Source organism: Cyprinus carpio, chromosome A6 (assembly GCF_018340385.1).
Source record: "Cyprinus carpio isolate SPL01 chromosome A6, ASM1834038v1, whole genome shotgun sequence".
Lineage (NCBI taxonomy): Eukaryota > Metazoa > Chordata > Actinopteri > Cypriniformes > Cyprinidae > Cyprinus > Cyprinus carpio.
In genome coordinates, this window is record NC_056577.1 from 991,638 (window position 1) to 1,017,541 (window position 25,904).

The 25,904-nt window shown below is 37.1% G+C and overlaps 1 protein-coding gene and 1 pseudogene across 2 annotated transcripts; one reads left to right on the plus strand and one right to left on the minus strand.

Annotated features, from left to right (window-relative positions):
- Positions 1-1,584: 1,584 nt before the first annotated feature.
- Positions 1,585-10,468, plus strand: LOC122134532 (annotated as a pseudogene).
- Positions 10,469-12,688: 2,220 nt separating this feature from the next.
- LOC109053139 (cdc42 effector protein 1-like) lies at positions 12,689-17,282 on the minus strand. Of its 2 annotated transcripts, none has more exons than XM_019070553.2 (3): positions 17,065-17,282; positions 15,338-16,139; positions 12,689-13,368 (listed from the first exon to the last, which is right to left on the minus strand). In XM_019070553.2, exons 2-3 carry the CDS (start codon positions 15,786-15,788, stop codon positions 12,758-12,760), a joined length of 1,062 nt encoding a protein of 353 aa, XP_018926098.2. In that variant the 5' UTR covers positions 15,789-16,139; positions 17,065-17,282; the 3' UTR covers positions 12,689-12,757. The 2 variants fall into 2 exon arrangements, with proteins under 2 accessions (XP_018926098.2, XP_042613408.1); XM_042757474.1 differs by having other exon boundaries at positions 15,338-16,265.
- Positions 17,283-25,904: the final 8,622 nt, after the last annotated feature.

The window sequence follows — 25,904 nt, forward strand, 5'->3', positions numbered from 1 at the left end:
GCAAAAAAATACCTAGTATTTATTAGTTGATATACTGCATGTACACTAGTGTTCAAACGTTAAAAGGATCAGTAAGATTTTTTTAAAATAAATAATTCTTTTATTTCATTAAAATTGATCAAACGTGATAGTAAATTTATAATGTTACGCTGTAAAAAAGAACTCATTTTCACTGACTAATAAGATTTAAAAACACAGATAACAAGAATATCTGATGCAATCACAGTATAAACTGATCACCACTTCAGTGACACAAAAATGCCTTCTCATGATTTTTGTGTTCTTGTATGCTTTTAGAAACATTGCAAAAAGTAAGCAATGACATAATTCATCTGTCTCTGTGATTATATTTCAGGCTCGAAATTATGTTCTGTGTATCTACTAATATTATACGTGCTGCAAAAACAGACTGTGGTTAAAAAAACGAGGAGAGTAAAATGGTTTGTGCTTCAGTTTTGCAGTCCACTTCCCCTCTACCTACTTTGTTTGGCCTGTTTTCTACAGCGGCCTTGGCGCTCTAAGTTTAGTTTTAGCTGCTTTGAGTGACAGTGGGTTGGCAACTTTTTCTAGGTAAAACTTCTGAATTTTTTTTGAGCTTTCTACATTTACATTTATTCATTTAGCAGATGCAATATACACGAGAATTGCTAGTAATACAATGTTTCCGACATCGGTCAGAAAAAGTACAAGCTAGAACAAGGAGGAAATAAGGAAAAGTGAAAGCGTAGAGGAAAATAAATACTGTTTTTAAATACTAACTAACTAGCTAGTTTAAAATTAACTACTAATACTGTACCCTTAATTTACATGTCTTTATTTGATTACATGAACACTTTCTTTATGAGTCCAGTACATTTATACAGCAGTTAGTTCTGGCACTTGAATTTGATCACCAAGCAGCGTTTCAGGAGTACACATTCCAACAAAACTGGGAATTTTTTTTTTTTAAACCTTTGCATCACTGTCAGTCTGTGTATAAGCAGTATCTGTTGAAAATTGTCTCTCTTAGTAAGTTAGTCACTGAATCATTAATTCAGCAGATTTGTTTACACACTGATCATTCAGGAACACTAGCTGCGTCAAAAATCACAAGTAAATAATTTGTATATGAATGTGTGTACTGTAGTAGGATTGAAATCTCAATGTAGCACAATGTTGTTATCATCATGTGACCTATCAGCGTCACTGCCATTCACAAATACTCTCCTGTGGCCTTATGGGATAGTAAAGTGTCCATTGTATGCATACATCAGTATCTTTCTGGAAGTAGCGGATTATCTGTGTACTCTGTTTTATGAATATTGTAAATTGGGACATGCTACACTTCACATACTTTTTTTACCTACTAAATAGTAGGGAACTATGCATATTCAGATTCAGCCACTCTCTTTATGAGTGAGTCATTGAATCGTTCATTCATCCGATTTGTTCAAAAACCACTGATTCATTGAGGAACAAAAAGGTCATCACGAGTCTTTCAATTCAAGTCATTTCAAACCATTTTACTAAGTAAATACTTGTTTATTGAACTTATGGCTTATTAAGCAGTTTTACATTTGCAATTCATGCTGTTGTTCCGAAAATCAACATAGCTGCAGCATCATGGAGTTTGCCATCTGTATTATGTAAGTGATGTTCAGTGTAAATGTTTTTTTACTGTAGGTCACAAGATGCAACTGACCTTCTCTCAGAGGATCTTGTTATGGTGAGGCATTTCCACCACTAATACACTTAAACTAATAAATCTGCACAAGGCACAGTTCTTGAGGCGCCTATATACATACAAGCTGTTTTAACAGAATATGAATACAGGGCCCTGTAAATGATTACTCCATCTGGTTCTTTTAAGGTGGAACAACGTGTGGAGCCAGCAAAGAAAGCTGCCCAGATCATCTACAAGAAGTTGGTAGGCTGCCTGCAGAGTCAGCAGGGACTGGACTCAGAGAGACGGATGGTAAGCCCCTATTCAATCATGTGGATTGTAAGTGTGTTGGATGAAATTTTGAAGCAGATTAAGCAGCTGCTGTATATGAAAAATGAGTAACGTTCAAAAAGACTAATGAAATGGTCATATGAAGAAATGCTGTGGCTGTGAAGATCATCTACATGGACCACCATCACAGTGGATGGAGGTGGGATTTCTTCCAATAGTATATCTTGGCCTACCATTTTGTTAAAAAAAGCTAATCCCTAATTGCTGATGGAGAGTCCTCGAATCTGTCTTCTGAGGTTTTTGTTTTGTCTGTAAATGTGGATGATTATGTCTGGACAAAAAGTTTTGGATATGCGTTGAACATGTGGGAGCTGCTCATAAGTGCTAAGTACAGGCCTTTATTTTCTTTTTCCTCAAAAATGTTATTTTTTTCTTTGTAAGACAGAATTCAGTGTGGAAAATCTGCTCAGTTTCTCAGATTTTTGTTCAGTTTTGCCCTCTTTTCCTTCCTTTGCATCTTGTCTTGGGCCATGAATTTACACAGTTATTTTATATTGTCCCTTAGCTGTGATACCCGTGTAAACTAATATAAGTAGATAGTTCTAAAGCAGAACTATCCAAAAACTTGCTACGCAATACTTCCTGATTTCTTCAATCACTTCGCTCATTCAAATTTTTCATTGTTTACAGAAAAAGTTACCCCTTATGATGCTGTCTGTCAGTATGGCTGAAAGCTTTAAGGATTTTGATGGCGATTCCTCCATAAGGTGAATATTTTAACATTTGAGTGTTTTAACACTGTGTAATGTTCATTTACCTCGGGCAGAGTTAAGAGTAAATCACAATATGGCAAAGTTGCCTTGGAAATACACCCTTTACAGTCTGCTTCTAAGCACACCTGAACTTTCCTGCAGGAAAGTTCTGGAAATGTGCTGCTTTATGCAAAATTTCCTGGCACGTACTCTGGCAGACTTTGAGATGAAGTTGGAGAAAGAAGTTCTTGTGCCTCTGAATAAGCTCAGTGAGGTAGCTTCTTTCTTACTACTAAGCTATATGAACTGAAACAGGCTGTATTCATGACCCATTCATGAACCATGTTATCTATGCAGGATGATCTGCCAGAGATCTTGAAAAACAAGAAACAGTTTGCTAAACTCACAACAGACTGGAATAATGCTCGCGTCAGGTGATTTTTATTTTTCAACAATTATGACCAGAATATGTCTCAACTTTTCTTTCGGCATAAGTCACACCTTCATAATTTGCGATCCTCTTTTATGAAGATGTAAACTTTTATGCAATATGTGTCTCACTTTTAGATCCCAGGCCAGCACAGGCCCACAGGCCAAGCAAGATGGACTAAGAGAGGATGTAGAGGAGGCCTGGAAGAGACTGGAGTCTATCAAGGTTATACTTGGATATAGTTGGTTTCTTCACTAGTCACAGATTTATTATGCTATTATGGCCAATTCAATATCTAGTTCAGTCATGATCAGTGGTGTCCAATCTCATACCTGCAGAGTTTAGCTCCAACTGCCTCAACACACCTGCCTGGAAGTTTTTTAGTACGCCTAGTAAAATCTTAATTAGCTGGTTCAGGTGTGTTTAGTTAGGGTTGAAGCTAAGCTCTACAGGAGACCGTCTCTCCAGGACTGAGTATGGACACCCCAGCTCTAGATGGCGCAATTACATCATTTACTACATGGTACAAGCTGATTGATCTGTTTCTGCAGGTAATTAACCTGTTTGTTCAACATTTAAATAGTTTGGTTCAGTGTTCGCTGAATTCTTCTGAACCCTCCACCTCCCCCAGCTCCACCTGTCTAAAACTGCTATGGGATTTATACCTGCCTATACATGCAGCAGCAAGCAACATCAGCATTTCATACATGTTCACAGTAGTGTGGTTGTGTATCTACTGGCAGTAGAAATGCTAAGCAGATCAGGGGTCGGATTCACGAAAATCTTCTTAAGAAATAAATTAAGAAATTTCTTAAGATAAATTCCAGGAAGTTCGTAAGAATGTTCTTAAGTGCAATTCTTGAAAAAATTCTTAATAAGTTCTCAAATATATTCTTAAGAACATCTTAATTTTTTTTTATAAGAAGAAACCATCAGCCGTTATCTGAATGAAAACATGACGCACTGATAAAATCACACTATTGTCTTATGCCGTATTTATAAGCTAAAATTAAAAGCGTTCAATTAAAGCTCCCTATCTGACTCGTTTTACAGTTGGCTACTGAGTTTTGAAGTCAGCAAAAAGTAATGTCACACATAGGCTAATCATCATGACCGATCGTGTTTACATTAACGGTCATCGATCACTTCAGAAAACTCGTGCACATCCCTAGTCCTACTATGTATTAGACGTAGCTGTTGTTGTAATGCTTAAATATAACAATTAATTTGAAATAACCCAATAAATTAATTAAATAATTCTTAATGTTTGGGATTTAAGACCAGTCTGGGGCTGTCCTGAATTTAAGAATTATTTACGATGATTTTCAAGAATTTGAATTCTTCTTAGGTTTTGTCTTAAGAACAATCTTAAGAAAAAAGATAAAAATATTCTTAAGATGGATTTTTGGGAATACAAAATATTCTTAACTTTTTTCTAAAAGTTCAAAAATAATAAGAAAACGGCAGTTAAGAAGAAATTTCTTCTTAAGAATGTTTTGTGAATCCGGCCCCTGGTCTGTCAAGACCAAATACATTAGCATTGTCATAGCCATGATAAAACTCTCATGGTTGGACTATTTTTTGTCATGCTCATTCTATTACCTACTACTTCCTTCTATCTGATCTCAAGCCAGAATCATGAAAGAGGATCTCTTTAGATCGTTCTAAACTAGGGTGCTTATACAAATGATTATGATAAAATGCCATTTGGCTAACAAGTGTAACTTTACAGCTTGTTCAAATTAAACTCACACGACTTGATTATCTAATTTCCTTCCTCTGCTGTTCATACTGTCAGAAGGCCAAGAAAATCATGTTACTTGTACTGTGAAAAAGGTCAGCTAATCAAATATTTTCGGGTTTGCCAAGTCGACATGAAACGTGTTGCTTCTTCAGAAGAGGTCTTAGTATTTTCAAGGAATGCACAGCAAGGAAATCAATGACACAGTACATTTTCTTTCTCTCAGGATCAGTATTCTGCAGACCTTTATCATTTTGCCACTAAAGAGGATGAGTATGCCAGCTACTTCATCCGTGTGAGTACATATGTCCTAAGTGTTTCTCAAACTTTGGCATCACCACAGGCCCATCAGTAATGCTCAAGTGCCCTTTTTCACCAATACCATGTCAGAATTGTGTTCCTTTTAACTCTTATTGCACTAGATATCATTGATCATTATCATTATTATTATTAAAATGTTAATTATTACAGTTATTAGATCAACAAATAGTCAATACAGTGAGTTATATCCCTTTCTTTTTTTAAAAAAAAAAAAAGCTTTAGTTATCTTAACCCTATTTATTTGTTTATTGTTTTTCAGTTAACTTGGTGTATATAATTGTGTTTGTCTGACATTTTGCGTTATTTGTATTATATGTATAAAATTTACTTGTGCTTTGTTTATAAATCATTATCTTATCATTGCCATTCAGTTTTCCTCGGATGACTCCTTGGAATGTTTTCAGTCAGTCAAGGGGTAAAAAACATGCTTAAGCTTATTTGTATGTCTTTTCTGATAGCTTCTAGATCTGCAAGCTGAATATCACAAGGCCTCATACGAATTCCTGGAGAAAAACATAACCGAGCTCAAAGAGAGTCATAGCCACACAGGTGAGCAGAGGAAAAGAATGATTAGCAGTGATTAAAACATCTAAACATTCAAATCTTACAAACAAGAGTATATCTGTCTGTTTGAAGAGCCCCAAATGAGTTCATCAGAAGAAAAGGTTTTCGGAGAGCCTCTGCTGTCTCACCTTCAGAGCTGTGGAAGAAAGATTGCTGTCCCTATTGAGGAGTGTGTCGGCATGCTGCTACGTACAGGGCTCAGGGAAGAGGTAAGCACACACACGCACACATGCATATTTAAAAGCCACAAATGCACCTACACACAGATGATTGCACACCCACATAACTGCATGCCCAGTATTATGAGCATAGTGTTTCACTTTGCACTCTCATCTTAACAATCTCTCACTATCTATCTTTACATCTGTTATCTAGGGTTTGTTCAGGCTAGCAGCTGCTGCATCTGTTGTAAAAAAACTGAAAAGCTGTCTGGATTCAGGGACTGTTGACCATAATGAGTTCAGCTTTGACCCACATGCTGTGGCAGGTGAAAGGCCATCGTAACTTCTTTTTGTGTGATTTGTATGACCTTGACCTTGTTTGTATGAGTTTAGTATTAGCTTATGGCTTAACTGACAATAATGGGGAAAGTGCTTTGTGACACACCAAATGTGGTTGCAATATGTGGTTGAGGTGACAAACTGCAGCATATTTAAAAAAAGCCCAGATGTGTTGTTAGGATCCTCATTGTCTATTACAGAAACATTTCAGCCATCATTTATTCACGTTGTTTCAAACTCGTATGATTTTCTTATGTGGAAAACAATAAGAGAACTTTAGCAGAATGTTCAAGCTGCTCTTTTTTTTTTTTAAAAAAAACACTAATAGTAAATAGTGACTGATGCTGTATATAAATGACTGAAATTAAGCTTAAACATCTGTGTTATATATTCATATACTGGTATTTAATATTATTTTGTTTGTACTGTCTTTGCAGGGGCTCTTAAGTGTTACTTGAGAGAGTTGCCTGAACCGCTCATGACATTTGAGTTATATAATGAATGGTTCAAAGCTGCAGCGTAAGTCTGTACATGCAGCTTGTTTGTTTCTGTATCAGTGTTAAAACTGCTTAGATACTGAGTTTGAATGCTTTTTAATTGTCTTGTCATTTTTTATTTTTAGAGAAAAAGAAACAGATGAAAAATTAAAGCAATTGCGGACAGTGTTGCAAAAACTTCCCACAGAAAACTATAACAACCTCAAGTACGTCAGAGTTTCCACTCTGAATGTCTCATTTCCACGTCAAACTATTAACACACATTTTCACACTTCACATTCACTCCGTGTGTCTGGCACTGACTTATCTCTTTCTCCATCAGATACCTTGTCCAGTTCCTGTCACACTTGTCAGAGCAGCAAGCGGTGAATAAAATGACACCCAGTAATATAGCCATAGTGCTTGGACCTAATCTTCTGCGGCCTCGCAGTGAAGAGTCAGTATAGCACCCAGTCTAGACTAAAGTATGCATCTAAAATGTAATCTCCTAAAATGTCACTCTGCCTTTCTCTTTTTCAGTTCATTGCTGGACATGGCATCTGCCTCTTCGGTGCAAGTTGTGGCTGTCATAGAGCCGCTTATACAGTATTCCAAGAGCCTCTTCCCCGAAGGTACAGGAATATTACATAAGTCATGGTTCACTGTTGTAAAAACAGCAATCAATAACTTTAATTATAACTTTAATCGTATTACTTCCAGAATTTTATTTCTGTTCATCCTTTAATGCAGAGGTTCCCAAACTTTTTTAAAATAAAACATTTACTTGAAGTACCACGTGGTATTTTAAGTTAATATTTTAATCATTTTACTAGACTTTTTCATGTTTACAATTCTCTGATGTCGCTTAATGGTAATATGGCATGCAAACAGATAAAAGATTTTAAGTTTTTTAGTAAGTGTTTTATTTTAAGCTTATTTTGTCTTTAAGGTAGACACAAATCTCTTTTTAGCTGTGACAGGGTCTCAGTCCACATTACATTCACACTGCGGTTTTAGGAACCCAATTAAATTGAATAATACTAATAAAAAACTATATTAATATTATTATGTTTTACTCTAATTACAAAAATGAAAATATATTTTTGTTGTAACTTACAATTGTACTGTATAATACAAATGAATATTTGCTAATAATTATAATCATTTTATTTAACACTACAAGTTATAACATTAATAATTATGTTTTAAATTTTAAATGTCTAAAGCTTTAAACATTTCAAGTCCTCAAGCTTTTAGTTTGGTGGAATACTGCTGAAATGCTACAAACTTTTGCTCACAAAAATGTTGGAAATTATGCAAATGTGTAAAAAAAAAAAAAAGTGAACCTAGCATACATTTGCATTCCCAAATGTATGTTAAACTCGCAGTTATTTAGTATGTTATTTAATTAAATCTTTAATTTGACTGAAACCTTTGATTTAAACCTTTAATTTGATAATCACTATATTGTGATTATTGTGCTGCCCTATTCCTTTGTTTTCATTTTATTTGGATTTTTTAGCTTTCCATCAACTCATGAACCTCCTTTGGGGAAACCCTGCTTAATTCTACGTAATTAGGAAGTTTAACATTTTATTTTTGCTGAATTATTTATTAAGTATTATATATATATAAAATATAATTAAAACACTGAAGTGCAATTTTATTTTGTGAAATTCAAAATATTTTTTTAAAAACAACTTCTTTTTAGAGGTTGACTTTGAGGGTCCCAAAACTTCCTGAAAGCCCGATCCCGAAAATATCCAAGAGACCTCTTTCTGACAGCATCTTACCCTCTCCCCTTTTCTCCTCTGGTCGACCATCCCTATCAAAAACTGACAGGTAGTCAACCAACTTGGTCATTTTTAAGGTCAAGATTTTCTACTAAATGAGACTAACTTAAACTTACAAAAGGCTTATTTTGTTTCGGCTTTGTGTGCTTCTAATTTCAGCTCGGCATCATCTGAGGATCTTGGGGTGACAGTAGTTGTGAAAACTCAGGTGAACCGTGATGCTGTTGTGTGGGATAACAATGATTCTAATCCAATTGCTCAGCCACCTACACTGAATCACATGCCTTCGGCACTTCCTCGTTACACTCCGGTACACGCCCACAGCCAATCACAGGCTAAGACACAGTGCTCCAGCCAATCAGAGCCAACTCAGGAGCTGGCCTCCCAATCCCAGGACCCCTCCCTGAAGATCACTGCCCCTTATAAACGTATGTTGGTGATCATACAGTACAGACCAAAAGTTTGGAAACATTACTATTTTTAATGTTTTTGAAAGAAGTTTCTTCTGCTCATCAAGCCTGCATTTATTTGATCAAAAATACAGAAAAAAAATGTAATATTGTGATATATTATTACAATTTAAAATAAAATCACTTGAATAAGGCAATAAAACACATACAGAAAATTGGTTCCCGGGACTTTTGAGAACTGTGATCATTATCACATGATCCTTTAGAAATCATTCTCATATGATGATTCATTATCAAAGCTGGAAAACAGTTCTGCTGCTTAATATTTTTTCAGAACATGTGAAAAAATATACTTTTTTAGGATACTTTGATGAATAAAAAGTTAAAAAAAAAAAAGAAGCTATGTTTTTAAAATATAAATATTTTTTAATAACAATATACACTACTTGGTAAGTAATTTGGGGTCAGTAATTTTTTCTTTCTTTCTTTTTTTAAATAAAATCAATACTTTTATTCAGCAAAGATGTGTTAAATTGATAAAAAGTGATAGTAAAGAAAATATATTATTAGAATATATATTATTAGAATTTTTATTTTTATATTTTGAATAAATGCAGTTCTTTTTAACCTTTTATTCATCAAATATATTAGACAGCAGAACTGTTTCCAACACTCATAATAAATCAGAATATTAGAATGATTTTCTAAATGATCATGTGATAGACTGGATGTTACATGTGACACTGAAGGCTGGAGTAATGATGCTGAAAATTCAGCTTTGCATCACAGGAATAAATTATTTTTTTAAAGTATATTCAAATAGAAAACTATTATTTTAAGTTGTAATAATATTTCACAATATTACTGTTTTTTCTGTATTTTTGATCAAATAAATGCAGGCTTGATGAGCAGAAGAGAGACTTCTTTCAAAAACATTAAAAATAGTAATGTTTCCAAACTTTTGGCCTGTACTGTAGATGCTTTTTGTGTTGTCTCATTGTGGTAGCACCTAAATTTCCAATTGATTTCTGCAGCAAGGAGGTCTTTCATCCAGCACAAGACACCAAACCCTGCCAAAGGCCCTCCTGTGAACCAGGCAGGTGCTTTCCCAGCAGCCCAGACGAGAGTGTTTCCTGTTCCTCTGCCGAGAAGCTCTGAAATAAAACCACCACCTTCGCCCAAGCCCGAAAACACCCAAGCTTCATTGCCCCCGTTGCCTGAAGGAGGACCACAAAAGAAACCCCAAGGCAGAAGACCTAAAGTTCCTCCTCCACAACCACCCCAAGCACTGAACAAGCAGCTCTCCTCTCCAGCTCAGTGAGTCTTGGAGAAGAAAGTAAACTGGGAAAAAGCACTGGTTTGCTATGACATCTAACAGTTTGTACTTTCTCATGTGCAGTATCTTCTGGTTAATCTTTTAACTGCAGTGTTTTTTAATACACTAGTGTTCAAAAGTTTGAGGTCTGTAAGATTAAAAAAAAAAATGTTTTTGATTTATTTCGTCGAAAATACAGTACAAAAAAACAGTAATATTGTAAAATATTGTTACAATTTAAAAGAACTGTTTTCTATTTTAATATTCAAAATGTAATTTATTCATGTGAAGGCAAAGCTGAATTTCCATCACTCCATTACTCATCATCACTCCAGTCTTCAGTGTCACGTGATCCTTCAAAAATCATTCTGATATGCTGATTTGGTGCTCAAGAAAAATTTTGAAAGCAGTTGTGCTGCTTATTATTTTTGTGAAAGCCGTGATGCATTTGTTTCTTTGATGAACGAAAGTTCAAGAGAACAGCATTTACTCTAAATTGATAAATATCTTTACTGTCAGTTTTGATCAGTTTAATGCAATCTGAATAAAAGTATAAATTTCTTAAAAAAAAAACAAACCTTTGACCCCAAGCCTTTGAACAAAAGTATATGTCTTTTGGTTAACCTTTATTATCTTAGATCAGCTTTAGAGATACAAGTTTTAAGAACTGTCAAACACAAATATACCACAGTACAATCTGACTTCCTTTGGTTTTAGTTTAAGGCGTACTGACAAGCTTCACATTAGATATTTATATATAAGCTTATACTGAAGCATGACATTTGAAACGCCATAACCGTAAGATTATGTTCGCACTTGTTAAAAGCATTTTAAGGCTGATGTGGTTCATAGCTTCTTTTAATGAAAACTTTATTGCTGTCATTGAAGGGTAACATACATTGCTATTTTGTAAATTTCTTGTGCAAAGCCGCTCATACGTACAGTGTGTACATATTATATTGTGATTAAGGGAATGGAGAGGTTAACTTTCATAATAAAACTTAAAATCAAAGAAAATTCATATTAATATTTCAACAGAATTTCATAATACATTGATAAAAGTTGTTGGGCATCATATAATATTACCGTATACTGTGTTGCTCTTAACATATTTATCATGTAATAAAGGAAAGAGAAATGAAAGTCATGGTTGGTTATTTGATCTGTTTTGTTTGTGCTGATGTGAAAACATAAAGCACATCACAGCGACCAGTGGGTCTTCGTCTTATCTTTTAAAGATCACTGGTTTCTCAGGAGATATTTGTTTTAAAAAATTAAACTGCCACACAGTGTTCACGATGGGAATATGAGCTATTAAAACTACATGAATGCAAAATGCAAAGTGTTAGATAAACTTGTATTAGATACAAGATAGCTAGCAGGTATATGTCTGTACTTCTACATGGTATCACTGTACATTACATACGATAGAGGTTTACTTGAAATCTAAATACTGTAAACTAAAATTTTGCATATTTTAATGGCATATTGTTACCACTGTATAGCTGTGTTTATTGTGCATTACAGAGCATTTGTGGCAGGTTTTATTTCCCTGGATCAAATCTAATATTTTAGGAATGAGAAGGTAGGATCAAACATAGGTGAAAATCTGAGATGCCAGAATTTATGTTCTTGTCCAATTTTAGAAAATTGATAGATTTACTCATATTGCATGTAAATGTGATGTTTTTTGTTCTGTTCTTTTTTGTGATACTTTCTTTCTTTGTGTAGGGGTAAATAACAAATAATTAGCTTTCATTTTCCCCATTGCAAAATTTTAAGGAATAGTGCTTCCAAAAAATAATGTCATTATGAACTTGTATGACCTTCCTTATTGGAACAAAAATTTTAGGTGAATATCCTTGGTGTTCTTTTCCATATAATGAGTCTGAATGAGAACTGTAAACTCCAAACTCCAAAATGACAAAAAAAAAAAAAAACACCAAAAGTTGAACAAAAGTAATCCCGTTGACTTGTGGGTTGTAAGTAGTCTTCTGGAGTCATACCATAGCTGTCTGTGAGGAACAGAACAAATTTCATTATTGTTACATTTACACTTTATTATTTAATTGTTATTAAAGGGACCCCAGCCAAAAAGAAAAATCCTGATCTCATTCCAAACCTTCCACACATTTCTTTCTTCTGCAGAACAAAATATTTTGAACAGTGTTGGGAACCAAACAACATTGAACTATCTTTTCAATGAATCAGTTTTTGAAGTACAGAAAACCAGTCTGGATGATTCGTTCAAAAATCAACTCGAACCCGAGTTGATTTGGTTCACAAGTGACTTAATGATCCAGTTCACAGCCTAAAGGAACAGAATATTCGAAGTCGATAATGACTTTTGGGAACTTTGGTCTGTGTATTTTTGTTCGATTATTTTTTTTTGTAGCTTTGGTGTGTTTATCATGTTTTGATAAAAATGTGGTTTAGTAAATTTTTGGAGTATGTTTATTTTTGACTTTTAAAGTATCCCTTTAAAAGTGCTGTACGATTTGGACGATAGGCGTCTCATAGTGTTAGACTTTGATTTCTTCCTCTTCTTCAGGATAGCTGTATGGTCCTCTCCTATGAGAGTTGTTGGTGTTTGTATTCCTGAGTCCTCCACTCCCATAATGACGTGCCAGCACATCAGCAGCCCTCTGGAAACTCTCTGGCTTCATGCCGTGATCCTCAATGGACATGGAGCGCATCCAATCCCCCAGCATGGATTTTTTGGGTGACTCACTATTTACAAAGTCTGAATGCTTCCACTCTCCTCCATATAACCGTGTCCTACCGTCATCATCTTCTCTCAGGAGAGAGTCCACCAAAGATGTGGTTGCGTCTGAGTCCACCTCAGAGTTATCATCGGTGGACTGTGTTTTTTCACTGATGGGATCAGCCTTCTCACACACAGGGCTGTCAATCATGGCAAAGACTTCAGACATGAGGGAAGGGCCCAGGTCAAGAGTGAAGGAGTTCATGGAGTCAGAAGGACTGATGGAGTCTGAACAGGGGAAGGACGGGATACCCGTGTCCGTGAGTGAGCCTCTGTGGATTTCAGGCAGGCAGGCTGAGGGAGAACTGCCCTGGGCTGGACGCTCAGTGCGGGACAGTCTCGGCAAGGTTACAAAGCCAGACTCCAAACCTGCAAAACAAAGAAACATGAAACAAAATTGTTCTTGCTTATGAGTTTGACCAACAGAGGGCAGTGAGAACCAACACACTGCATTTAGCAATTCCAGACTGCAGCTAAGAGTAGCAAATAATTTCTGCCATATGGCTGGATGCCCTTAAAGTGATAGTTCACCCTAAAATTAAAATTTTTTCATCATTTACTCATCCTCATGTCTCAGTGTTTTTGTCCATACAATTATGGACCCCACTGACTTTCATTATATGGACAAATAGTCAAAATATCTTCTTTTGTGTTGCACAGAAGAAAGTAAGTCATACAGGTTTGGAACAACATGAAGAAAGTGAGTAAATAATGACAACATTTTCGGTGAACTGTCCTTTAAAGATCTGTGATTCTGACCATATAGAGCTCTGTAACACTGCACACTTGGCACAGAAAGGGCAGCAATTACAAATTACAGGAAAATCATGGATATAGAAACTCTTCACATGATTGAAAACAGGGCTCTAAGACGGGATGTGCGCTCAGCACTAAAACATCTCATTCATAGCTCCCGGTCAGAACAACATTCCAGCCTTCTGTCTGATGGTGAGTCATTCAGTCAGCTGAATTAAACACTTAGTTTGCTTACTAAAACTTTCCATATATTGATAATTAAACTCATCAGACTGTTTGGGTGTGCATTTGGTGTATGTAGTTTTTTTTGTTTTTTTGGTATGCGGGGGGTTGTTTATGAGCAGGCTCTCCTGCAGAGCAGCCAGTGAGGCATGTTTGAGGTATTTGAATGGGTGAGGCAGACGCTGATCACTGAACTGTAATGTCTGGGTCTAAGGAGTCTGGGATTGCCACAGGTGTTTAGATGGTTTATCAAACAATTTCTGTTTGATCTGACACATGTTTCCCTGAAGGACACAAAGCTAGTAAACAAACATATTTAATTCAGACAAAACATACATGAGACACAGTGCCTACGTACACTACCATTCAAAAGTTTGGCATCGGTAAGGTTTTTAATGTTTTTAAAAGAAGTCTCTTATGCTCAAGAAGGTTGCATTTATTTGACCAAAAATACAATAGTACAACAGTAAAATTATGAAATATAAAAATTTACAAATAACAAATTCTATTTGAAAATATTATTTATTTTTTGTGATGGCAAAGCTACATTTTCAGCAGCCCTTACTCCAGTCTTTAGAGTCACATGATTGTTTCTGAACTCATTCTAATATGCTAATTTGGTGCTCAAGTAAAACTTCCTTATTTATTACCATTAAAAACAGTTAATGATTAACATTTATGCTGATATACTAACAATGATTAATATTTTTGTGAAAACAGCTATGAATACTTTTTTCAGGATTCTTTGATGAATATAATATCTTTTGTAACATCATAAATGTTTTACAGTCACTTTTGATCAATTTAATGTGTCCCTGCTGAATAAAAATATTCATTTCATATATTGCTTAATCCTGTTCGGTACACACATTTCAGTTATTAATATTTTATTTTCTTCTGTTTTATTTTATTTTATATTTCATTTTATTTTACTGCTTTCTACAACATTTTTTGCTTACAAAAACTGCACATTCACAACTTCATTTACTGTATATTTAATCCATGTTATGTGTATAGAACTGAACTGAATTTATTAATGCAGTGATGACTATCCTTTTAGATGCTCCTTTTGTCTAAGATGTGGTGCTACAAAAAATGTGCAAAATTATATTCATCAAGGTAACGTTCATGATTTTTTCAAGCTTTATAAGGATTTCATTTATTTTCATGACCTTCGAAAGCCTAGTTATCTCACATTTAAAATTCCTTGATTTTGTACCATCATAACTTCCATCAGTAATGCGGTTTCAATCATATCAGGAGTGACTTATGTACACACACAGAAGGCCCATAACTTATGGGCTTCACTTCTGCATTTGAATCTGAATCTGACAAAGGTGAACAACACTTACAAACTCACCGTACAAGTATGTGGAGTTCTCTGGTGTTTTGGGTGAACTAGGGAAAAGCACTTTCACAGGACAGCCGTTGGGTGAGTCCACGTCCAGCCGGGGGAGGGAAATGGCATTCTTTATGATTGGAGAAATGGGTGGAGGTGGGGGTGAAAGGTCCTTGGAGCTGCCGCGGGGCCTTTCGGGGGTCCTGCGGACATGGCGAAGTGTGCGAGAGAAGAATCCCTCATTCTTCTCTGAAGTGCAAGAGTCTCCATCTGCGTTATTTCCTGCTCCACCATGGTTGCTGAGGAACGAGGTGTCCCCAAACACATCCCCTCCACGGCCCACATGCATGGTGTGGCGGAAGTCGCCCAATGGGGGGCTGATCATGTCTGGGGTGAGGTCACCTTTAAATCGACGCTTTCCTGAGGAGTGGGAAACCAGGCCCTTCAGGCCGACAAGCTTACCCAAGTTCATGGCTTCTCCGGGTTCAAAAAGTATGTTTCCAGAATCAGAAAAAAACAACAACACAAAAATTGTTTAAAAAAATGGTGAGAACACCGTAAAAAAGCAAATTATACACGTATCAAGCTTCAAAATATCTCAGCAGAATAACAACCGCAGTTGAGTGGAAAGTTTCTTTGCACAGTTTCTCAAAAGGCAGAAGCATTCAGCTATGTCCTGTTTTGGCCATCGGTCTTTGTTCATATCCAGAAAGATTCTGTGAAGATAAATGTGAGCTGAAAATATGCATGACTCCAATTCCTGAAAACCTCGGCTGCATATGTGGTTAAAGATTCTGGGCTTCACAGTTGTTCTGGGTTTGTGCTTTTGAAAAAAAAAAAAAAAAATCAGTTCAGAAATAAATTCAACTCAGACTGCAGATGTGTGGTTTAGGACTGAAACCATGTGCTCCTTCTTTAGTAAGGTCCAGAGAGTCTGCTGCTACATGCTCTGAAAGATGCAAATATTAACAAAATATCTGTTAACAATTCAGTTGCTAAAAAGAAAGTGATACAATATGGTATGAGACACAGGCACAGACATGCTACACTAATTATCAAATTTAATGTAAAAATGTATAAAAGGTTTTTAAAATGTATGTTGTGTAAAACTGAGTTAATTTGACTTAGTTTTTAATGAGCCTTTAATGAGTGTAGTGCCCTTTAAATACCTAAATTCAGCTTTAACGCACTTGCACTGTACAGTATTTTGGTTTGTTAACTTTAAGGGCATCCTTTCCCAAAGTATGCATCTTTACCCAGAGAATTTTTCCACTCTCAGATTGTAAAATGTAAAGAGGCCCTAAGGTTACATTTCACAATGACATGAAGTTTGAAAATTTTTTCCAATAAAATTTTCTAATAAAACAAGTTTTCTCAATAAAATTTCCCATATAAAAAACATTTAATTAATAGATCAAAACATTTTGTTTACTATTAATAACTATTCATATCTTTTTTAGCATTGGGTCAGCTCAGGCTTTTAAATTGTTCTTGACTAGTTAAAGTCATGAGAATCATTTCAAAAGGAGCAAAGTCTCATTCCATCAAACCACGACAAGCTTTACTTCGGCTGTGGTTGCACATTTCATGCTAAATTACCAGTAAAGACTCACCATGTGTGATAAGGACAAACTCTTTACCTGATTAGTGTTTAGGTCATAAATCATATCCATTCTGCTGGACCTAGGAGAAACACTACAATATATATATTTTAAATATACTGCTAAAAAATGACAGAGGCCACATACCTTAATCAGACTTGTGTAATCAATGAGATCGCATGCTTTTCCAATACAAGTTCATTCAGTAACCTTTGACCTGCACCCTGCTAAGGCGACAGGGAGGCTTGTTGCTTTATCCCTGCATGTATACTCTCCTCATGCTCCTCCACTCCCACTGGCCTCTGCTCCTGATCCTTTGTTTTTAAAGATACTCAAATCCAACGGCCCACTCGCCAGGAATCTCCAGGGGGGAGATAAAGGGTCTTTAAAGGCAATAAATTAAATGTAATTATCTGGGCAATAGTAGCCTACGGCTTGACGGAGGCTCCTTAAGGATTGGTCATGTTCAGGATAAGCCCCTAATCCCTCTTTCCCTTTCCTTCACCCCGAATCCTGCTGGTTCATTCCAATCAGTCGTCCCAGTTTGAAGGGGTTTTTGTAAAAATCAACAAATGTCCTGTATGAGAGAGTGAAACAGGTGGATTGCGTAACAGACCATGATTAAAGCAGACCAAAAGTCCAATACAAATGATATTATCAGGCATAACAATTTGAGTGAAAATGTGAATTTAAAAAATAACATGAATTTCAGAATGTCTTAGCATTTGGGTACAGTTTTGTTTTTATTAGTGACCTAGAAATAGTGTATTTATTATTTTTTATTCATATTTTTATTGTTTATGTTATTATTTATATATGTCTTTGTTTTACATATATTATAATATTAAATAATACTACACATGCCCAGTCAAACACATATTGAATATTTAAAAAAAAAAAAAAAAAAAAAAATTAATGTATTCGAAAGAAGTTTCTTTTTCTTAACAAGGCTGGATTTATTGATCAGAGCAATACGGTAAAATAGTTGTGGCAATAATTGTTATTTTATTACTGTATCAACCAATGTTTACGGTGTTTTTTTGTAATCATATGAATTTCAGCTTTGGTGAGGCAAAAACATTAAATAAATTCTTATTATTCTCAAACTTTTGACTGATAGTGTATATAATATATCATAACATTGTTTTATTTTTTTGTTAATATGTTTTCAAAGTATTAATATTTAGCGTATTTCATAAGTATTGGTCAAACATGAAATCACATGTGTCCATATAGATTTACGGTCAAAAAAAATTGTATTTTGCGAACATTGTCCCCAAACAATAATTTTTTTTCCAACATCTGCCGCTGCCGAAGAAAATAAGAAAAGGTTGTTGGTGTATGTCGTTGTGTAATGTGCTAAACATAACTTAACAAACTAATCCACTGACATTCAGCAGAGCTGCTGTTGGCTCTTGACATGACAAATGGCAATAAAGACCAAAACACACGGTCTCATAATTCTTGCAGCTGTTTTTAGTGAAATCCAAACAATACAATTATGTTTGTGCACTGTTTGAGAGAAGGAGATGTACGCGTCAACCCTAAACTACGGCAGTCTAATAAATCCCGTGTGTGTGTGTGTGCATGCATGGGGTAAACATCTCTGTCCATTACAGACATCCATTACAGTACCCACATTCAAGATTGGAAACATGTTTGGGGGTTTTTTCTCTTCTTTCCCTCTGCGTGGGACTGTCGGCCTTCCTTCATGTGGGAATAAAAAAGTTTGATCTGTCTGATCTTAATAGCACTTGCTCTTTGCAGCCGTCCAATGCAGATTCGATAAATATAATTAAAAGTAAATGATTTGAACATCAGTCACATTCAACATTTGTTCTTTTGAACTGAAAAAGGGTTCAAAAAGAGTTTTCATATACGTACTTAACATATTTCTCCCCATTCTTGATCAGCTAGGCTAACACTACGTTTAACTTCGCTAACTAGGTGAACAAACATTCAATAGATAAGGCCTTCATTTTTCCTTTTTCACCCAATGATCCTCCACCTTTTTCTTTCATCTCATGTGGTCTAAAAGAAGAAGAAAAAAAAAAGGCTGCCAAGGCGTAAATCATGAATACAAATAAACTAATTTCATCAGTTTGAATCCCATCCTATTAGTAGCAAAGCACTCATGCACGACCGTCTGGCAGAGGGCGCGTCCATTATGGAAAATACCACCAATGCAAACCATCTCAATGGTTTTTTGTGAAATTCTACTGTAACTGGCCCCTGTCTGTTTTACTCATGAATATTATTCCGTATATTTTCCTATGTACACTTCTTTATTTTTGATCAGAAATCTAATGCTATCTTCAGAAACAAATAACCTAATCTAAACTAATCTAAAAAGAGGCACAGGTTGGCACAATGAATACTACGTTAACGGACCTCTAATACACTGTAATGCAAAATGATAGCCTAAGGAACGGAAAATGACAAAATAAGAGTAAACTAATATATGGGACAAGGACAGATCAATGTTGCTGAACCTAAAATGTTGCTGTAGCAGTCCATTGATCTAGTCATTTGTTGAACTTGGATTCATTAACAGAATGACAGATCCTAGTTGTATTCACCAAAAGTATTGCTACAGTTTACACATAAAAGCAGAGTTGCAAGACAGTGCATGTTTTCCTCATCAGTAACCAAAATCAGAATCTGAATAAAAGCTCATTGACTAGTTGTAAACCTTAAATTCCACCATCTAATTAAAGTTGATTTATCATAAAGAAGAAGTCATAACTGCCGCTCATAACGGACATGAACGTAAGTAGCCTATGCAGTGTGGAGCGCGCATTCTAATTTTACAGCAGGCACAGATTAGGTTTCCTCCGTCATGCACTCAATAACACACGACTTGTTGACTAAATTAACATTGTTTACGCTGTTAATAGTACGGACTAAACAAAACGCGAATGTTAGCAATACTTAATATGTATGCTCCTAATAAGTAAGACACAATTCAAAATTCTGAGACATTAATGTGACAATTGAGTATACCAGTACAACTCAGCCTCGTGGGTTGATAAATACAAGTTTATGCATGCCCCACAAAGCGATGAAAGAGATTTATCTCCACATAGTAGTAAGAGCCTGCAGTCCCACCATAAATCTTTCTCTTTTGTACAAGTCTTCCGTTGATGAGGCAGCGGTCAGTGTGGGAGCGCCGTGTCGCGTTTGGTCAGGAGAGACTCGCGGGGCGGGCGTTCGAGAACGCACTTGGACAAGTTCCATCTTCCCAGTGTGTTTCAGTGCCACGACTGTATATCTCTCGAGTAGTTTGTCAGTTTGCAGACATTTTATCGCGGTGTTTAGTGCTGAAACGTTACATATCTGAGGTTTTTAAAGCTTTGTTTATTTAGCCCTGTTTATTTTTAATCTGGTGCAAATGAAATGCATTTTTTGGGTAATGCTATTAGAATGATGCATATTGGTTATGAAATCACATGACCAGAGTCCTGTCAAATGTCTAGGCTACTGCTTTTCAAACTATAATACATTAGAATCATAATAATACATATTAATTAGAAATAATTCACATTATTAATTTAATAATAATTCATTAAATAGTTATGGAAAAATACTATTTTAAAGGTTTATCGCTCGCTTAGCAAACAAGATTCCATTTTAAGTATCCTCGTTTTCTTTTTTTTCAAAGCATGTGCCTGTGTTTCAGGATTGTAATTATACAGTCTTCAAGTTTTCAAATGTAACATTCATGCGAGTTCCCTGCTTGAGGATGTTTCTGCTTTCAGCAGGGATTGCATAAACTGCAAAAGGCCTGTGATCAAAGTCTAGATGGCTTTAGTGTTGGTGTCACCATTGGGTCAGAATAATCATAACCCAGAGCCGTGTTAATTGATGTAAGCAGATCAGTAGATCAATGGAAGTTCCTGCAGTTTTGTATCCAAGGGCAATGCCAAGTAAAAATTGAGCACGGAAAGCAGTGGGAAATTGATTGTGATTCATGAACAGTCCCTCTCATGTATTGAGAGGCGAAAATAGCCCGAAAAACACGCTGATCCATTCAAAACCGCGGCTGCTTCGTTAGAAATGAGAGATGGATTGTAAAAAAAAAAAACAAAAACAAAATCCCATTTGGGATGAGTAAAGTTTGCTTCTAAGTCATCATGGAGTATAAAACGCAGCCATCTCAGAGATGTAACTGCATCGCTTTGCATTTAATATCAACAGCTACAAGATCTTTTTTCTGATCTTTTCTGTCATATATTTCATCTTTCCTTCTCTGTTTTTTCTCTCTGCTCCTTTATTGTCCCATTAGCTGCTCTATCTTGTTCTTCTTAGAGTAAACAATCCCCTCTGCTCAAGCATGCCAGGTATTTGCTGTGAATAGACATGTAGCGTATTGTGGATACTTTTTCAGATGCTAGGTCCCAAAAGGTGAGGCAGGGATATAATTTAGGTTTTTCTCTCCCCTTTTTGACAAATATCACAACAATCGTCCTTTTTTCCTTTGTCCACCCCAAGTCTCTGTCCTCTCTCATCTGTTTCCCCCCCAGTTCCCCTCCTCGTCCTTCAGTCCAATGCTAGTCTTTTTTAATTATTATGTTTTTATTATTAATACAAAGGCAATTAGGTAAACAAAAACCACAGTGTCCTTTATTCAAACCCAATCCCCTAAAAACCTATTACATTTTTTTCTATAATATACATAATATAAGTATTTTGTTTACTTGAAACTGAAATGAAATGAAAGGGTTACACTATAACATCAATGTGTGTTAAACACACACACACACACACACCCACACACACACACACACACACACAACAATATATAAAACTTTGGTAATACTTTACAATAAGATTTCAGCTTGTTCAACATTAACTATATTAGTTTAACATTAACCGAATTATATATCATTTATTATATTGTAGTTAATACTAAATTCAAAACTAACTAATAGATTAAAATGTTGTTTAAAATTGTATCTTTTAACATCAGTTAATGCCCCTGTGAACAATAACATGACTATTAATATTTTTTATTCACTACATTCAACAAAAATTAATAACTCTGTAAAAATATGTTTTCACTTGTTGTTCATTTTAGTTTAAGCATGCAATGAGACCTTATTGTAAAAGTGTTACCAAAACTTTTAATGTAAAGCTTTGTTCAGGTCCTTCAACACCCAATTTAAGAATTTTGGATGACAAACCGGAGCCTGGGACGTCCCATAGACTGCCAAGTAACTAACAGTGTCCAAGGGCCATTACGTTATTAAAGTCGCGTCAGAATACTCACTGCCTCAACTGCAATCTGATTATATGAATCTGAGGGAACCTTTTTGTAGCGAAGAAAACAACAATAACTATTTATTCAACATTCCTTGTTTTCCCTTCGCTTACAAAAATTGTCCCATTGCGTCATATAACCTAGATTGCACGTCTGATGGCAGATGGAGTATTCTGACGATGACTTTCACACCTTTTATGGACCTTGACACTGTTATTTACTTGGCAGTCTATGGGACAGTCACAGGCCTCCCGGTTCTCATGCAAAATATCTTAAATTGTGTTCCGAAGACGAACTGAGCTTTTACGGGTTTGGAACGACATGGGGGTAAGTGATGAATGACAAAATTTTCATTTTGGGGTGGAGTATCCCTTTAAGTAAAGCAGCACAAGGCAAATGGCAGATAGAGTACAAACCAGTGAAGTAAAGAAACAGTGCAGATACAATTATTGTAGTGCAAGAGAGCTTATTCAGTCTGATTAAAGTGACAAAAAGCTCAGAGAGCAGTTCTTTATTAAACTGTCTGAAGAGGTAGCTGAATGAGTAGTGAGCAGACCAATTCTCACACACAGTTTCTGGTGCAGGTCACAGTTTGTTAGTGGGAGGGAGGAGTGAAAAGCGACCTGGAGATGTGGGAGCTGGGGGGGGGGGGGGGTCCTTCAGTCTGCTGGTCCTGGCCTGGAGACCCCACAGTTTCCTCCATGATGGAAGCAGACTGAGGAAGCTGTGTGTCAGGTGGACGTGATCACCTTAGGGCTTTGCGGTTGAGACGGGCTCCATAAATGTCAAGTGGAGGGAGGGAGAGAGACACCAAAGATCTTCTCAGCTGCTTTTACTATGCGCTTGAAGGGTCTTCTGGCAGGGACCACGTTGCAGGCGCCATACCACACAGTGATGCAGCTTGTCAGAATGCTCTCGGTGGTGCCTCTGTAGAAGGTGCACATGATGGGGGCCGGCCTCTGGCTCTTCTCAGCTTAAGTGAGGAAAGTAGAGATGCTGCTGTGCTTTTTTGGCCAGTGCTGCTGTGTTTTTTAGTCCAGGAGAGGTCCCTCTGTGATGTGCAAACCCAGGAACTTGGTGCTGCTCACTCTCTCCACAGTCGCACCATTGATGGACAGAGGAGTATGATGAGTGTGCATTCTCCTGAAGTCAACAACAATCTCCTCTTCTCTTCTCCACATTTAGAGAGAGATTGTTGTCACTGCACCACCAGGCCAGGCTGCTCACCTCGCTTCCTGTAGTTTGTCTCATCTCTGTTGCTGATGAGACCCACTACAGTTGTGTCATCCGCAAACTTAATGAGGAGGGTGGAGTTGTGTGACGGTGAGCAGTCATGTGTCAGCAGAGTGAAGAGAGGGGGGCTCAGCACACATCCTTGGGGGGCCCCAGTGTGATGGTGCTGGATGTGTTGCTGCCCTGACCCGTACTGCCTGAGGTCTTCTCAGTCAGAAAGTCCAACAGCCAGTTACACAGTGGTGTTGAGCCCCGCTGGACCAGTTTTGTGAACGAGCTGTTGAGGGATCATTGTGTTGAATGCTGAACTGAAGTCTATGACAGCTTCTGACGTATGAGTCTTTTTTAGTACTACAGTCGTGGCCAAAAGTTTTTTTAGAATTACATAAATATTAGTTTTCAAAAAAGTTTGCTGCTAAACTGCTTTTAGATCTTTGTTTCAGTTGTTTCTGTGATGTACTGAAATATGATTACAAGCACTTCATACATTTCAAAGGCTTTTATCGACAATTACATGACATTTATTTATGCAAGTCAGTATTTGCAGTGTTTGGCCTTCTCTTTTTCAGAGGACCTCTGCAATTCGACTGGGCATGCTCTCAATCAACTCCTGGGCCAAATCCTGACTGATAGCACCCATTCTTTCATAATAACTTCTTGGAGTTTTGTCAGAATTAGTGGGTTTTTGTTTGTCCCCCCGCCCTTGAGGATTGACCACAAGTTCTCAATGGGATTAAATCGTGGGGAGTTTTCCAGGCCATGGACCCAAAATTTTCAACATTCTGGTCCCCGACACACTTAGTTATCACTTTTGGCCTGTATGGCACAGTGCTGCTTTCCATCCGGCTGGAAATGCATTGTTCTTTCACCAAACTGTTGTTGGATTGGTTTGGAAGAAGTTTGCTGTTGGAGGGGTTTTTTGGGGTTACCATTCTTTAATTCCCCCTGGCTGTGTTTTTGGGTAGAATTGTGATTGAGCCCACTCCCTTGGAGAGAAGCAACCCCACACATAAATGGTGTCATGATGCTTTACTGTTGGCATACACAGGACTGATGGTAGCGCTCACACCTTTTCCTTCTTCCTGACAGCCTTTTTCCCAGATGACGCCCAACAATCGGAAAGGGGCTCTTCATCGGATAATATGACTTATGCCCCAGTCCTCATGCACGTCCATTCACTATACTTTCGCAGAAGGATCATTTCCTGGTCCCTGATGTTTTTTTTGGAGATAAGTGGCTGTCTTTGCTGCCCTTCTTGACATACCAGGCCATCTTCCAAATGTAGCAGTAGGTGCGCCGCACTGTGCGTGCATATGCGCTTCACAACCTGCCTGCCTGCCATTCCTGAGCAAGCTCTTGCACTGGTGGCACTCCGATCTCGCCTTTGCGAGCGGTTGAGTCTCTCTTGTTAGGGGGGAACGTACGATCCCTGGCGCTTGCTGGACTTTCTTGGACGCCCTGAAAGCCTTTCTTATACAAGAATTGACTACCTCTTTTCCTTGAAGTTCCTTGATGAACCTATAAATTGTTGATTTAAGGTGCGAACTTAGTAGCCACAATATCCTTGCCTGTGAAGCCATTTTATGCAACGCAATGATGGCTGGCACCGCGTTTCTCTTGCAGGTCACCCATGGTTAACAATGGAGGAACAATGATTTGGGAAGCTTCACCTCTCCTTTTAACCATGTCAAGTCTGCCATTCTAGATTCAAAACAACAATCAGGAGCCTGACATAATGATCTTCCAGCCTTGTGCTCGTCAACATTCCTCACCTGAGTTAACAAGATGATTACCTGAAATGATCTCAGCAGGTCCTTTAATGGCAGCCAATGAATGCAGTGGAAAGGTTTTTTTTTTGGGATTAATTTAATTCATGGCAAGAAGGACTATGGCAATGTCATCTCATCACCTCATAACGATCTGGATATATGCAATGCTATTATAAACTAAGCAGCAACTTTTCCAATTTCCAATATTTAGGTAATTCTCAAAACTTTTAGGCCACGACTGTAGATGTGTGAGTGCTGAGTGGTAGGGCGGTTGTGCGATGGCGTAATCGGGCGAGTGGTTGGACCATATGCAACTGAAAGGTTCGAGAGGGGGATAGTCAGACTTGATATGGTGCATGACTAGCCTTCGAAAGCACTTCAGAGATAGGAGCAGGATGGAGACGGCTTCTTCGGGACTGGAATGATGGTGTATCTTTAAGGCATGTGGTGGCAACAGCTTATTTAGTGAGAAGGTTGAGAATGTCCCGTGAAGCCACCATGAGTTCCATTGCACAGGCTCCTCGTACACGCCAGGAATGCTCAGGACCTCCGGAGCTGTGCGTGAGTTGATCCTGCTGTGTATCTCCTTCACGCTGATCCCGGGGTACAACGTCTCACCTTGTCGCCGGGAGGAGGTGGAGTCTTCTGTGCAGTGGTGACTGTTTTAATTTAATTTCCTCAAGCGAGCAAAGAAGGCGTTAGCTCATTCAGCAGGGAGGATGGTG

Excerpts from the sequence above, each read along its gene's own strand:
- LOC109053139 (XM_019070553.2), bottom strand. The coding sequence starts at position 15,788 with ATGAACTTGGGTAAGCTTGTCGGCCTGAAGGGCCTGGTTTCCCACTCC. Across the intron at positions 13,369-15,337 it reads GAACTCCACATACTTGTACG|GTTTGGAGTCTGGCTTTGTA; the intron begins GTGAGTTTGTAA and ends TTTGTTTTGCAG.